General features: G+C 34.1%; 1 protein-coding gene across 1 annotated transcript in view; it reads left to right on the plus strand.

Moving 5' to 3' along the window:
• GUCY1B1 (guanylate cyclase 1 soluble subunit beta 1) overlaps positions 1-13,099 on the plus strand; it is a 40,969-nt gene that overhangs the window by 14,664 nt on the left and 13,206 nt on the right. Inside the window, exons 3-5 of the mRNA XM_039876215.1 lie at positions 589-689; positions 2,206-2,324; positions 10,275-10,472. Coding sequence (XP_039732149.1) covers positions 589-689; positions 2,206-2,324; positions 10,275-10,472 — 418 coding nt within the window. The remainder of the gene's footprint in view (positions 1-588; positions 690-2,205; positions 2,325-10,274; positions 10,473-13,099) is intronic.

The following is a 13,099-nucleotide window of genomic DNA, read 5'->3' on the forward strand; positions in this document are numbered from 1 at the left end:
CTCTGCCCAAAACACACTTCCCCAGATTGCTCATGACTCCAGGCTTTACTCAATTGCTGGCCACTCAGTGAGGCTTCTAGCTATTGTACTTGAGCTCGCAACCTCCCTACCTGGCCTCATTTTTCTCCAAACTACTTGTCATCATATATGTTACTTATTAGTTTTATGCTCCATCTGTCTCCCCTCCTAGAATACTGATGTCCCAAGAGGTCAGGTGTTTTTGTTTATTTTACTAAACACTGCATTCCCAGTACCTAGAACAATGCCTGGCATATATAGGGACTCAACAAATATTTGCTAACTATTAAATCTAAAGTTGTTTCTTGATTATATTTAATATCAAGTATTCTATTCAGTATTAGAATACTATATAAATATGTTGGTCTCACTAAACTATGCATTACTATATTATTTTAATTTGGAGAAGGGATTGTAAAATAATTACATGACATCGATTTAAACAAATCTGCCCCAAACAAATCCTGTTTCAGGTATAAAACCATTGTTTATACATTCATTCATTGTAGCTATAGTACATATTCTTTTATTTCAGCTTTTCTTCATCTCTCTATCATTTTTGTTTTCCAGAAAAGAAGCACAATTAGATGAAGAAGGACAGTTTCTTGTCAGAATAATATATGATGATTCTAAAACTTATGATTTGGTTGCTGCTGCAAGCAAAGTCCTCAGTAAGTTGAATGTGACTTTCCTTCTTTGGTTAAGTAACACATTGAAGTCCAACGGAATTCATGGTCCAAGATCACATTGGATAGTTATGCACAGCCCTGGTGGGGAAGATATTTACATATAACGTTAGGCTCAGGCCATGCCAGTCCTATTTTTCCTTTTACAAGCTCTTTAGGGAATAGAGCTCTCTGCCTTTTCCCACAAAAAGCCATGTGCTGGGAAAGGAAAAAAATATTGATACTTAATGTAATAAGTTAATAATGTAATAATAACTTAGCATTACAGTGTCAACAGCACAGTTATTACACAGTATAGTATGCAGAAAATATTATTGCCAGATCTCTTTTGCAATCACAAATTTCGTTAGGTAATAGTAAAAGGAACAGGCAAAGTTCAAAAGAAAGCTTCATAGAAAAAAAGTGTTCTCAAAGTGATGTCTTTTATTCTCATAGTTGTTAATTTTAAACTAGGCTACAATTGAAATAGAATACAAAGAAGTTTTTTAGCTTTGCAACTATAACTCAAAGATCAAATACTATCTATTGCAGAATACAAGAATTACAAAAAACAGATGGTAAATTGTTAATAAGAGGAAAAATATCCAGCTTCATTAGAAATCAAAATTGACACAAATATGAAATAATTTTTCATATAGATATGGAAATTTAAAAATATCTAATATAATCAAGGATAGAGTTAAAAAGGAAATTATACACATTTTAAATATGATGGGTTTAAGACAGCTTTATTGGAGAATAATTTTGCATCATCAGTCAAAGCGTTTTAAAAATGCTCAAAACCTTTAGGAACTTTTCCTAAGATAATTATTCAGTTTATTTGCATTAAGATTTATGTGTGCTTTCATTTCAGAGTTACCTATATTACAAAAATTGGAAAAGCTACATTTTGAATAAGAGGGGATTGATTAAATAAATTATTGCATCCTTATGTTGAATAAGACAGTGATTAAAATTAATGTTACAGAAAAAAATCTTAAAGTTTAAGGAAATATTAGTAATTGGATATTAACAAAAAAGCAGTCTTTTAGGGCACATACCATTTTCAAGCATCTTATTAAATATGTATATTTAGATAAAGAAAAACCATTTTGCACCAAAATATTATCATGTGCATTCTTGATGACTTTCAAGATTTTCTTGTATTTTTTCAGGACAAATAAGTATATTATTTGTCCTGAAATAATATATTTAAAAACATACATTAAATATATGTTTTTAAAAGCTCAAAATTAATTAAGTAGTTTTTCATGGAAGCTGAAAAACTGATTGCTTTGCTATAAGTACAAATTTACACTATCACATGTTTGTATGTTGTCTTCTCAGATTTCATTGTATTGTCCTAGCCAGAAAATTTTTATGTGATCTGTGTTTACTATGCACAAAATTTGAGAATATTTAAAACGTCTTTATTATGTACTTTATCTTCCTTCTTCCAGTCAACAGTATTCCACTTATATACTGTTTTTCCTTTTGTTGTCCTTTCAAATCTATGGAATAGATCTCAACGCTGGAGAAATCCTCCAAATGTTTGGGAAGATGTTTTTTGTCTTTTGTCAAGAATCTGGTTATGATACAATCTTGCGTGTCCTGGGATCTAATGTCAGAGAATTTCTACAGGTAAGCAAATTGAGGTTTTATAGTTAAAAGTTCTGAATATGTGATTCTTAAACATAGGCTCCAGAGTATTTTTGTTCAGCCACCTAGATGAGTGTCTCGCTACTGAAATGGAATCATAGTGACATCTTTCTTAAGTCACATACAATAATAGTTATTAGATAGACTTGAATACATTTTAGCGTTTTTGCTTCATATTTTTTCTTTAACTTCTGGTTGCCGACAATAAATATGCAAATTAATATTCTCTGAAAGACTCATCATGGCCTTTTGTGATCAGTTTAACTGTCTTTAAAAATGATTATTTATGCTACTAGTTGTGATTTTGCATTTTAGATCTATAACAAGGTCTAATTTTAGGTGTACCTCGTTTGCATAATTAAATAGTGTGTCACCATCTATGATGTTTGACCCAGAGCTTGTTTAGGAGAAAGCACCTTAGCTTTCAAGTCCTCTGCCATCAAAACAGATTTGAGAACCATTACTCCACGTTACACATTAATTAATCTACTACAGAGGGAAAAATGGGAGACCTCCCAAAGTCAATTTCAGGGGAAGTAAAAGATTATGTCGCCAGAGGCCTTGTTTTTCATTCTTGTTAAAATCACCTTAAAAGCTTCGTACTAGTAAAGTATACATTATATGAGAAACTATTTTTGGATTATCTGTCCTATTTTAAGCGAAGGCATTTGCGAGACCCTCTCCTTGAAACGTGTTAACGCTGAAAATGATGCGGTAGTTTGTAAAAGATATTTCTAAACTGGCTGCTGAGAGCAGCCAGATCTTGCTGGAAAATGATGTCAGTGCAATACTAGCTGAACCGAAGCCCAGTTTTGAGGGAATGTAAACGACTTTCAATCCAGCTGCATTATTGATTTAACAGCCAAAATAAGAACTTTACTGTTTAATCAAAATGTCTGTTGTTTACACAGTGACATTTTTCTTATAAACTTAAAACAGCATTAAATCAAGAAGGAAACTGGTTTGCAATTCCCTGCCATAGATTTACCGAACTACTGATGTCAAAAAAAGCTGCCACTTCCAAATGAAGCAGCTGCCAGGAGATATATAAATTAAACGTTAACGGTCTGTATTTAAATGAATTATTTTAAATGGATTAAAGTTTGACATTTAAAAGTATTTTGAGATTTTGGATTTTTGGATACATATTCCATTTTTTAATACTTTTGTTGATGCCTGTCACCTTATCAACAAAGTTTCAACTCGCAGTTCCTCTGTGTTAAACTTTTTCAATGGCCGCGTTTACGTAATAAAACAAATAATTCAAATACTTTTACAAATTGTTTTTGTTTTACCTTGGCTTATTGTGACCATCTGCTAAATTTGTAACGGCGCAATAAGAAAACAAGCAGCCACTTGACGTGTTTCTGCATGTTCTAGAGCTGTGCTATCCAATAGGATAGCTCACTAACCAAATGTGGCCGAATTTTGAGAATTCTACCTCTTTTCTTCATTTCCCCTACACTCCCGTAGGAAAGTCTACCATTATCTAGAGATTGAGTGGTTTCCCTTCCTCTCTTCATGACTCCTCCCATCTCTTGTTTGTTCTATAACTAATAATCTTTCTGAAATGCAGTATATCTCATCATATTTTCTTGCGTAAGTCCATCGGTGATTCTCCACCGCTCATTGGAAAATGGCAAAAATAATTTAAAGAATTGAAACCGCTTACATCTCCTGCTCATTTTCCCTCTTCCTCTCCCCTAGCTCAGTCAATAGAACTTTTCTTTTCTTTTTTTTTTTTTTTTTTTTTAAATTTTGCTCTTTCTATCCTCTGAGATTCTGCACCTGCTCTTCCCTTTGTCTGGAACACTGTTCATGTTCCTTTTCACCTAGATAAATCCTGTTTATCCTGTTGGTCAAATTACTCCTTCCAGAAAGAGTTTACTCCTGTCTCCAATCTCTACCCTTTTTGACTAGGGGTAACTGGCGTTTCTCATGTTTTCAGAGTGCATCAATTTCCCCAGCCATAGTAGTTCTCACACTGTATTATCATTTCCTGTTTATTGGGCTGGAATGTAAACTTCATGAAGCTGGAGACCACGCATCATTTCTCAATGTTGATGCCTCCACAGATGTAATCTGTGTATCTGGAGCTGAATGTATGTCTTTTTTTTTTTTTTTTTTAAATGAAGGTTTGCGGTCTGTATGAAAATAGGAAGCTAGCTCAAGATTAATTGATTTATTAAGAATAACAAAAGGCAATTTTGGGTGAGATTATATAACTTTATTTAGGAGATTGAAATGTGGAAGAATAGACGGCCACAAACTAGACCAATTTCCTTGAGTCAGGAGCTTTGAGTGTGCCATATTTGTTTGGGCTAGTATATGGCCTATGGGAATCGAAACCCAAGTCAACCCACAGCAGGGCCACCAATTCATTTTCAATGGTATTACCTTATCATGACATTATATATTCTTTACCTCCCCAATAACTTTACAGACATTAAAGGAAATGAAAATGAGCACTGAAGGCTGCTGGATTGACTATTGAAAAATAAATGAGCAATATGTGATCTTAGAGACCAGTCGGGATTTAAATTATGGGTGTGTTTAAAAGTGCATAGGGATCTCAGTTGAATAATCAAACAAATATTCTGTCATAGTTTGCTGGAAATACTGGCTCCTTCGACTAATTTTGGAGTGGTGGCTATTTCGCCCACTCCCTCAATTCGTACACATGAGAGTCTTCTGTCCGTGTGTTTTTTCAGCCTGCAATGGGGTTTCCTTAAATTCATGATGGCTCCAGGTTTTGGCTTCAAAAACACAACATTGTGATTTAACCAGTCTGCCAGGAGCAAACTGGGATTGATGACCCATCTAAAATCCTTAAATGTTTGTGCAAAGTGTTATTTTGAGAAATACGAGGATTTTCCTGAACAGCTGTGAAAGTCTAATACTTCCCTAAATTATTTATAATATTTCTGAGAAAAAAATGCACCATTCATTTTATTTTTAACTTTTGAATTTCAAAAGGAACTGCTTTCTCAATATCCAAAATGACAATTTCTGTAAACTGCAGTTTTAAAATTGACAAGTGAGGACTTTTAAAGGAAGACAAGTATTTTAGAATTGTAAGACTGTTTTCTCTTTGAATAACTGGTATATTTTTACAAAATATTGATTGCCAAATATAGTATTATAAAAGTGGGATTTTTAAACATGAATTTAAAAATTATGGAATAAATGAAATATTTTACACAACTAATTCTATGACTGCTTTTTTTCTTTAAATATTTCTCTTGAGAGGGTGGTAATGATAACTATATATAATTTGAAAAGTTTCATCATTTAAATAATTTTAGTGACTGATATAATTTATTTTTAATAAGGCCTTACATTTGTCTTTTTAAATATAGAATGTATTTAAATATAGAAAATTTTTTCTATATTTTTTCCTTTGGAAGGCTATTTCTCAAGGAGCAGCTCCAAGGAGGAAAGGCAGGCACAGCATCATTAAAGCAAGAACTTCTTCCTTGCTCTGACATGCTGCTCACACCCTGACCTTGGTGCTTCCCATTATATGGGGTTGGGTTTTCCACTTTATTTAGGGCTTGCTTATTTAAATTTTTCATGTTTAAATTCTAAAATGACTTCTTTCTCATAAAACTCAAACTATTTTTCAAATTACATGACTCTCATAAATCAGTGCTGGTGTAGATCTTGTTTTCCAGAAGCGTAAGGAATAAAAAGAAAGGAAATGCTGTGCCTCATCCTCTTTCCTTAAAAAGAGAGAAGTTTGCAATGACGGATTTTTAAGATTTTTTCCAGATCTAAACTTCAGTAGTGTTCTCAAATAACATAGACAACTCCCTTCTCCCGTCCACTAGGATAAGGATTCTCAGAAACTGCAACATCTCTCTCAAAACTTTCAAGACAAAGGTTCACTCCATTCATTATGTGGATCATTTAGGGATTTTTAGTTAGATACCCTAAAAGCAGAAAAATGAATAGTTAACTTCCAGATATTTTGTTTCTATAATTACCTATGAACTTACTTTTGCCATGCATATTGCAAAGAGAAAATTTGCATTTATTTTGAAACATTCCAAGATCCTTAAAAATATCGAACTTCAAAGTATTTCTCAAAGGAATTATAAATTCTCTTTTGTTTCCTAAATCTGTGGCGTGTCCTAAATCTAGAACTCCAATACAGTTCCCCAGGATGCCAGAACTAGTTTTTCTTCTGTAAATGATATACAATAGGTAACAAGATGAACTGGACTATGAACAGCAGAACTCCTGAGAAAAAAATACATTCATTTTGCTTGTAGCAAAACCAGTAAAATGGTATCAGAACATTAAGAAATGGAATGAAAACCTCAGAGTAACCCTTTGGCATCCTGAGGCAAAATAGTTGAGTGGACCTGCTCTCTCTCCCTTTCATGTTTTGTAAATTCATAAATCTAAGAAGGATGTAGAAAAAGCATATCTGAGGTTTGCTTTATTGTTTCCTGGGAACCTACTGTGCTGTGTGATGGAATATATGTTTTTATATTTTTTCTTCCTTCCTTCCTTCCTTCCTTCCTTCCTTCCTTCCTTCCTTCCTTCCTTCCTTCCTTCCTTCCTTCCTTCCTTCCTTCCTTCCTTCTTCCTTCCTTCCTTCCTTCCTCTTTTTTAAATTAAGTTTATTGGGGTAACATTGGTTAATACAATTATATAATTTTCAGATGTACATTATAATTTCACATCTATATATTCTATTGTGTGTTTACCACCCAAAGTTCAGTTTCCTTCAGCTACCACATATTTGATCCCCTTTACCGACTTCACCCTCCCCCTACCCCCTATATTTGACTTCCTTTACCCCATCTACCTCCCACCTCCTCACCCACCCCCTACCCTCTGGTATGTTTACATTTTTTCTGTATTTGCTTTAATGTATATATTTCTTTGTAATTGGCCATTCAGTGCTTTTCTTTATATATCCTCTTTCACCAGATATGTTCAGAAATAAAACAGAATATCCGTTTTAATATAGAACTCTTGTCCTCCAGAATACATTGCAGCCTTATGGATGAATAGTTAGCTTTGTATAGATAGTATTATAAAATGCAGCCAAGATTTTCTCTTGGCTATTTTGAGAATCTTTTTGTGGCCTTTGATATGACTGCAAACGATTATAGTCTAACAACAAAGAAGACACATATTTTTAGCAATATAAATGTACTCAAATAAAAATAATTTAATTTCTAAACACAAATTCCATTTCTCATAATAAACAGGCTGTGGTAGTCACTTTAATTTTAAGAGAGTAAAACCAAGTAAGGAAAGCTGTAACTAAAGAAATCCCAGGAGTATTTTTATGTTAGATGCTATCTAAAGAAAATCAATATTACATTAAGTGGTGTCAAAGCTGTCATGCTCTGAGGAAGCACTTTACTTGTCCATTTAATTAATAGTAAATTCAATAAAACAATACATCTCTAGAGAGTTGGTTACTGAAAAGACATAAAAGATGAACATTCTGACTTCGCATGTTTTGCTTTCCCACTTGCTCTGAAGTGATAAATTTAAGCAACATTTTATTATCTATATTAATATCTTTATTTAAATTAAAATAGCTCAGCATTTAGGGTGAAATGCTTATCTTTTTGTGACTCATGATGTAGCTGCATATAGAAATGTCCTAATAATATAACGACACAAGATGAAAATAGATGAGTATGAAAGTGATATAGGCATGTTGATTTATGATATATTTAAACACTTTGTCGAGGAAAAATTGAAAAAATATTAAAATACGTGTTTCAAGTTATTGGTTGACTCATGTTTTTTTCCCTTTAAAATGAGCCACAACACGATACCTGGGCCTGAGTACAGTAGGACGTTTCTTAAATGCAGCAACAAGCTCAATTTTGACTTTGTGGGAAATGGAGATAAATAGAGAACTCTTTTGGTGATTTCTCACCAGATTTTCTCTCACATTTTTTGCAGCATCAGCCAAAGTGTAAGGGATCTGTAAGGGTTGTGAAGATAAGTTGATGTCTTCTCTTCTCAGAAAAATGTTCCCAGGAGAAGAAGTTGTCATAGGAAGATTCCCCGTACTACTCAACCAAATAAAATAGTTTCAGCATCAGTGCCTCGTAGTTTATATAAACTCTCAATACTCAGTCTGCCAAATTGGGTTCCTTTTACATGGCAATAGCAGCCTCTAGAGGCAATCATGGTGAATTGATGCTTTTGTTAAGAAATAGCCTGACTTGATTATAACGTAAGTTTTTGGGGAGTAAAAAAAAAAAGCACTATGGATAAAGGCATTTCAAAAAGAAACTAGATTTACCCAATTGAGGACGTTATTAAAACATTTATTCAAATCAGAATGGCAACCTTTATGACCTACTCAGATCTCATTTTCACTTTGAAATCTTTGGACCCCATTCTTTCAGTATGCATTGTTGAGTCCTTTATTTAAGCATCAAAAGCCACTCTGCACATTTGTTTGTGGTACAAACCATGAACTGCTTAAAGTCAGGGTCCGTGTCATGCAGATTTGTATCCAACCCTCTCCCTGCCTCCAGCCTGCACCACATAAGTGCATGATATGTAATGCACATGCAGTAACTTTATAGAATAAGTGAAGGAATGGAGGGGACAGAAAGTTAAACCACAGTTCCATAGGTGTCCCGATGGAGAATTTCTCAAATTTGGGCTCCCATGGATTTGCTTCATACTCACTCCAGTTTCTTCCTGATGTCTTACTGGATATTTCTGTTTCCCTAAATTGACCTCTTAGAGACATTTGGAACAAGAACCATAGTTCAATTTTGGCTCATCTCCAGCGCCTTCTTTTTAGATGCATTCTTTTAGGCCCATGGTGTTCTCAGATTGTTTTATCTCTCCCATTCTCTTGGTGTATTCTTTTCTGTTGTTGTTTTTTAAAATTATTATTGCTACCATAACAAATTATCACAAACGTAAGTGCTTAAAACAATGCAAATTTAATAGCTTACAGTTTTTTAGGTTGGAAGTCCACAGCAGGTCTCACTGGACTATGGTCGAGGTGCCAGCAGGGCTCTGTTCCTTTATGTAGGCTCTGGGGGACGATCGTTTCCCTGCTCATTCTGGTGTGTTGACACAGTTCAGCTCCATGTGTTGTCGGGCTGAGGACCTAGTTTCCTTGCTGGCCATCAGCCGGAGGCTTCTCTAGGGTCCCAGAGGCCCTCTCCTTCCTTGCGTATAGTCTCCTACATCTCAGAACCTGCAACAGGGGGCTGTTTCCTTTTCATGCTACTATCGCTCTGACCTCCTGTCGTTGCACCTCTTCTTCGCTCTAACCAGGAAAGGTTCTTGGCTCTTTAAGGACTCAGTCGCTCATGTGGTTAGCCTGGGTTCACCAGATTTATCCGGGATAATCTTCCCAATTCAAGATGCGTAACCTTAATCCCATCTGCAAAATCTCTTGCCATGTATGAAGTATTCAAAGGAATTAGGGTGTGGAAATTTGGGGGGCACCATTTATTTTGCCTACTCTACCCAAGGTAGACGTGCTATTTATCCTAGATGTGCTATTTGAGTTATGCCCATTTTATCAGAAGAAATCAAATCTTAGAAAAGTTAGGTAAATTGGCTACATTACCACGAAATGACAATGTCGTGCATATACAATTGCCCTAAACATCTGTTAATATGCATTTTTTTGCTTTAGTCAATAACTATGTTTCTTTTTTCTGCTTCAGGCATTCTTTCTATATCCCACTTATTTATCCTTCCTTAAAGTATATTAACTATTAATAGCCACAGATGTTTTTCTTAACTTTAGTTCCAAGCTCTCTGTGGTTCTTGCCTTACAGATGTCTCAGTTCAGCAAGGGAAGGGTGTGCTATGTGAATGTTTGCTGGCCAATCTGTCTTCTTTCTTTACTTTGCTTCCAGAAGGCAATTGCCATTGTGGAAGCAGTATTTATTCATCATTATTTCCTCTTTATTGCAGAACCTTGATGCTCTGCATGACCACCTTGCTACTATCTACCCAGGTATGCGTGCACCTTCTTTCAGGTGCACTGATGCAGAGAAGGGCAAAGGACTCATTCTGCACTACTACTCAGAGAGAGAAGGACTTCAGGATATTGTCATTGGAATCATCAAAACGGTAGCTCAACAAATCCATGGCACTGAGATCGACATGAAGGTAATGATTAGTAACGGACACGCTTCTGAACACAAATGATATGTAGAACATTAAAAATGATACTCTGGATTTATCTTTAGTTATTGCTGTTAGTGGACCTCACCAGAGCGATATATAAACCATAACAGTAACCACATCAGTAGTCTTCTATATTTGGCCTTGGAATGCGAAGATATGCAGGAATACAGGATTTTTTTTTTTTTTTCCCTCGTGGCAGCAGATTTTTCTTTCTAATTATACATTGCTTAAAGCCACATGAAATGTGGTTTGCAGTCCCTGTGAGCACACGTTAGCTGGGAAGCAGAATATGTGACAGGCTGAGGTGTGGCTTTCAGAATACAAAATCATCATGATAATAATGTGAAGAAATTCTAAGATAATGTATAATTAGATATTATCTTACTGTTCATTGTTTTTTGTGACTTTTTTGTCTGTCCCTGAAATGTAGTTGGAATATTTCATTTCATGAACAAAAGTTCTGCTTTTTTCTAAAAAAAATTAGATTAGTTGGTGAAAGAAACCAAGTCTCATACTTTAAAAATGTGTTGCTATTGATGATACATGTCTATTTTGAGTGATAAGTACAAGGTACTGATAGAATTGCTCAATAAGAGAACCACCATTTTTTTTACATTTCTGACCTAGATAGTCTCTCCTAGTCAGCTACTTTTTGTGTGCTCAGCATATTTAGCCCCCAAATCCATTTTCAGTGGCCCCAAGTTTGAGAAAATGGGAAAAGAGATACCCTCTTTTGGCTTTCTTTCTTTATGGCAGCCCTTTTTTAGAACTCACAGTTATGTTCTAATATATGGGAAGGCTAAACTTTAAGTATAGTACTATACAAATAAAAATTGTAACATTTAAATCAGTTATATTGGAAAAGTATCCCATACATTTAATTTAGTAATGTCATATTAAGTGTCATGGCTTGCTTTCTTTCAAGAGTTGGTGTCCGTTCTTACATGACGCTGGCTGGTGATTCTCAGGTGCATCCTTGGTTTTCCTACAACTAGAAAGTGGGACTATGCGTAAAATGACGTCATCAAAGGCAGAGACATTTACAAATTAAAACTTTAAGTAAAAGATTGAAATTCTTTCAAAACTGAGAAACTCACTGGAATTCAATCAAAATCTTATATGTGTTTTATTTACAATCTTTGATCCCGACAACAAACTAACACTACTTCTATACTAAGTGAGCCCGTATGAGGGGCTTTGTGCATACTGTGTCTACTCTAGGTTTTGTTTTTTACTTAACCAAGCTGAGCAAGGAGCAGGTACATAGAAACTACAGGAAAGAAACATAAGTTTGGGTACGCTTGGAAATATCAGTTACTATGGATTTTAGAGCCTTTGGTATGAGAACTCTCCAAAATTCAAGTTTATACTTAATTAGGGGGTTTACTTTAGACAATATTTCGGTTGTCTTGTGGCCTTCATTTTTTCAAGTACCCCAAATAGGCTTTTGAAATATTGGCATTTGATAATTGTATTGCGTATATTTAATTTTACCAAAGGCACTCTTTTAATTTCCTCAAGTATTCTTATGTTTAACAGGTCTAGAGCTACCAGACGATTTAACTACTTTCAAAATATTATACTGTGTCACAAAGGGCTATAACAAGTATAGGTTAAAAATATGATTAGAAAAGCACTTTGTTATGCCCATTTAAACAAAGCAAAACAGTAGAATTGAAGAATTAATTAGTAAATTTGGATTGCATATAATTCAATTCCTATAGCTAAAATGGAAATAGAGCAGAACATCAAAATTAAACCTGAATTTTAAGATTAACTTTGTTATGTTTGGTTTATGAGGCATCAGGGAAATCAACACTTAGTGGGGCAAAATTTAAATCCTAAGTAAGACTATTAATGTTTAACCAGTGTAGTAAGTTAGTGTGACAGTTATAGTAGTAATATCCTGATTTCACCAGGAAAGTTATAGCTGAAAGAATATACACAAATATGTCCATGTTAATCTTGATTTACTCTTAGGTCTCAGAATATGCTGCAGTGAACTTCTGAATAAAAAAGTGAAGATGAGCAACATTTTATCTTCATTTATCTGTAACTAAAAAAATATCACCCCAAATGTTTTCCATTTGGATCTGGTTTCAGTCAAAATAGTTTTTTTCCCTTGTAGGAAGATGTGTTGTTTGCAATATCTTACACTCAAAAGAAAAAATCCTTTTCTATACCTTAATAACGCATTGGCTTGTGAATAACATTTTAGAAATGTAGTTATCTTTAAACTATAGAAGTGGTTATTTAGAAATGTAGTTACTTAGCAGAAATTTAGAAACATAGTTATTTCTTTAAATTATACAGCTTTGCTCACTGTTATGATTACTTCCTTAGAATGAATTCCTACATTTAGAATTAAATCAAAGAATATACAATTTTTAAGGAACTTTTATTCATATTATTAGTCTATTTTTCAGAAAGATTAATCGAAATATCCTCCCAGTAGTGGTATTTGAGATGACCTTTTCTGTATCCTACCTAATTTGCTATTGTAATTTTATATACTTCCCAAGTGATGGATAAAAAAAAAAATGACATTGCATATATTTTTAAATGTTTATTATTTCATGACCCTCTGTTTGTAAATACTGTTTTTAGCA

This window comes from Pteropus medius, unplaced genomic scaffold (assembly GCF_902729225.1).
Source record: "Pteropus medius unplaced genomic scaffold, Ma_sr-lr_union100, whole genome shotgun sequence".
NCBI lineage: Eukaryota > Metazoa > Chordata > Mammalia > Chiroptera > Pteropodidae > Pteropus > Pteropus medius.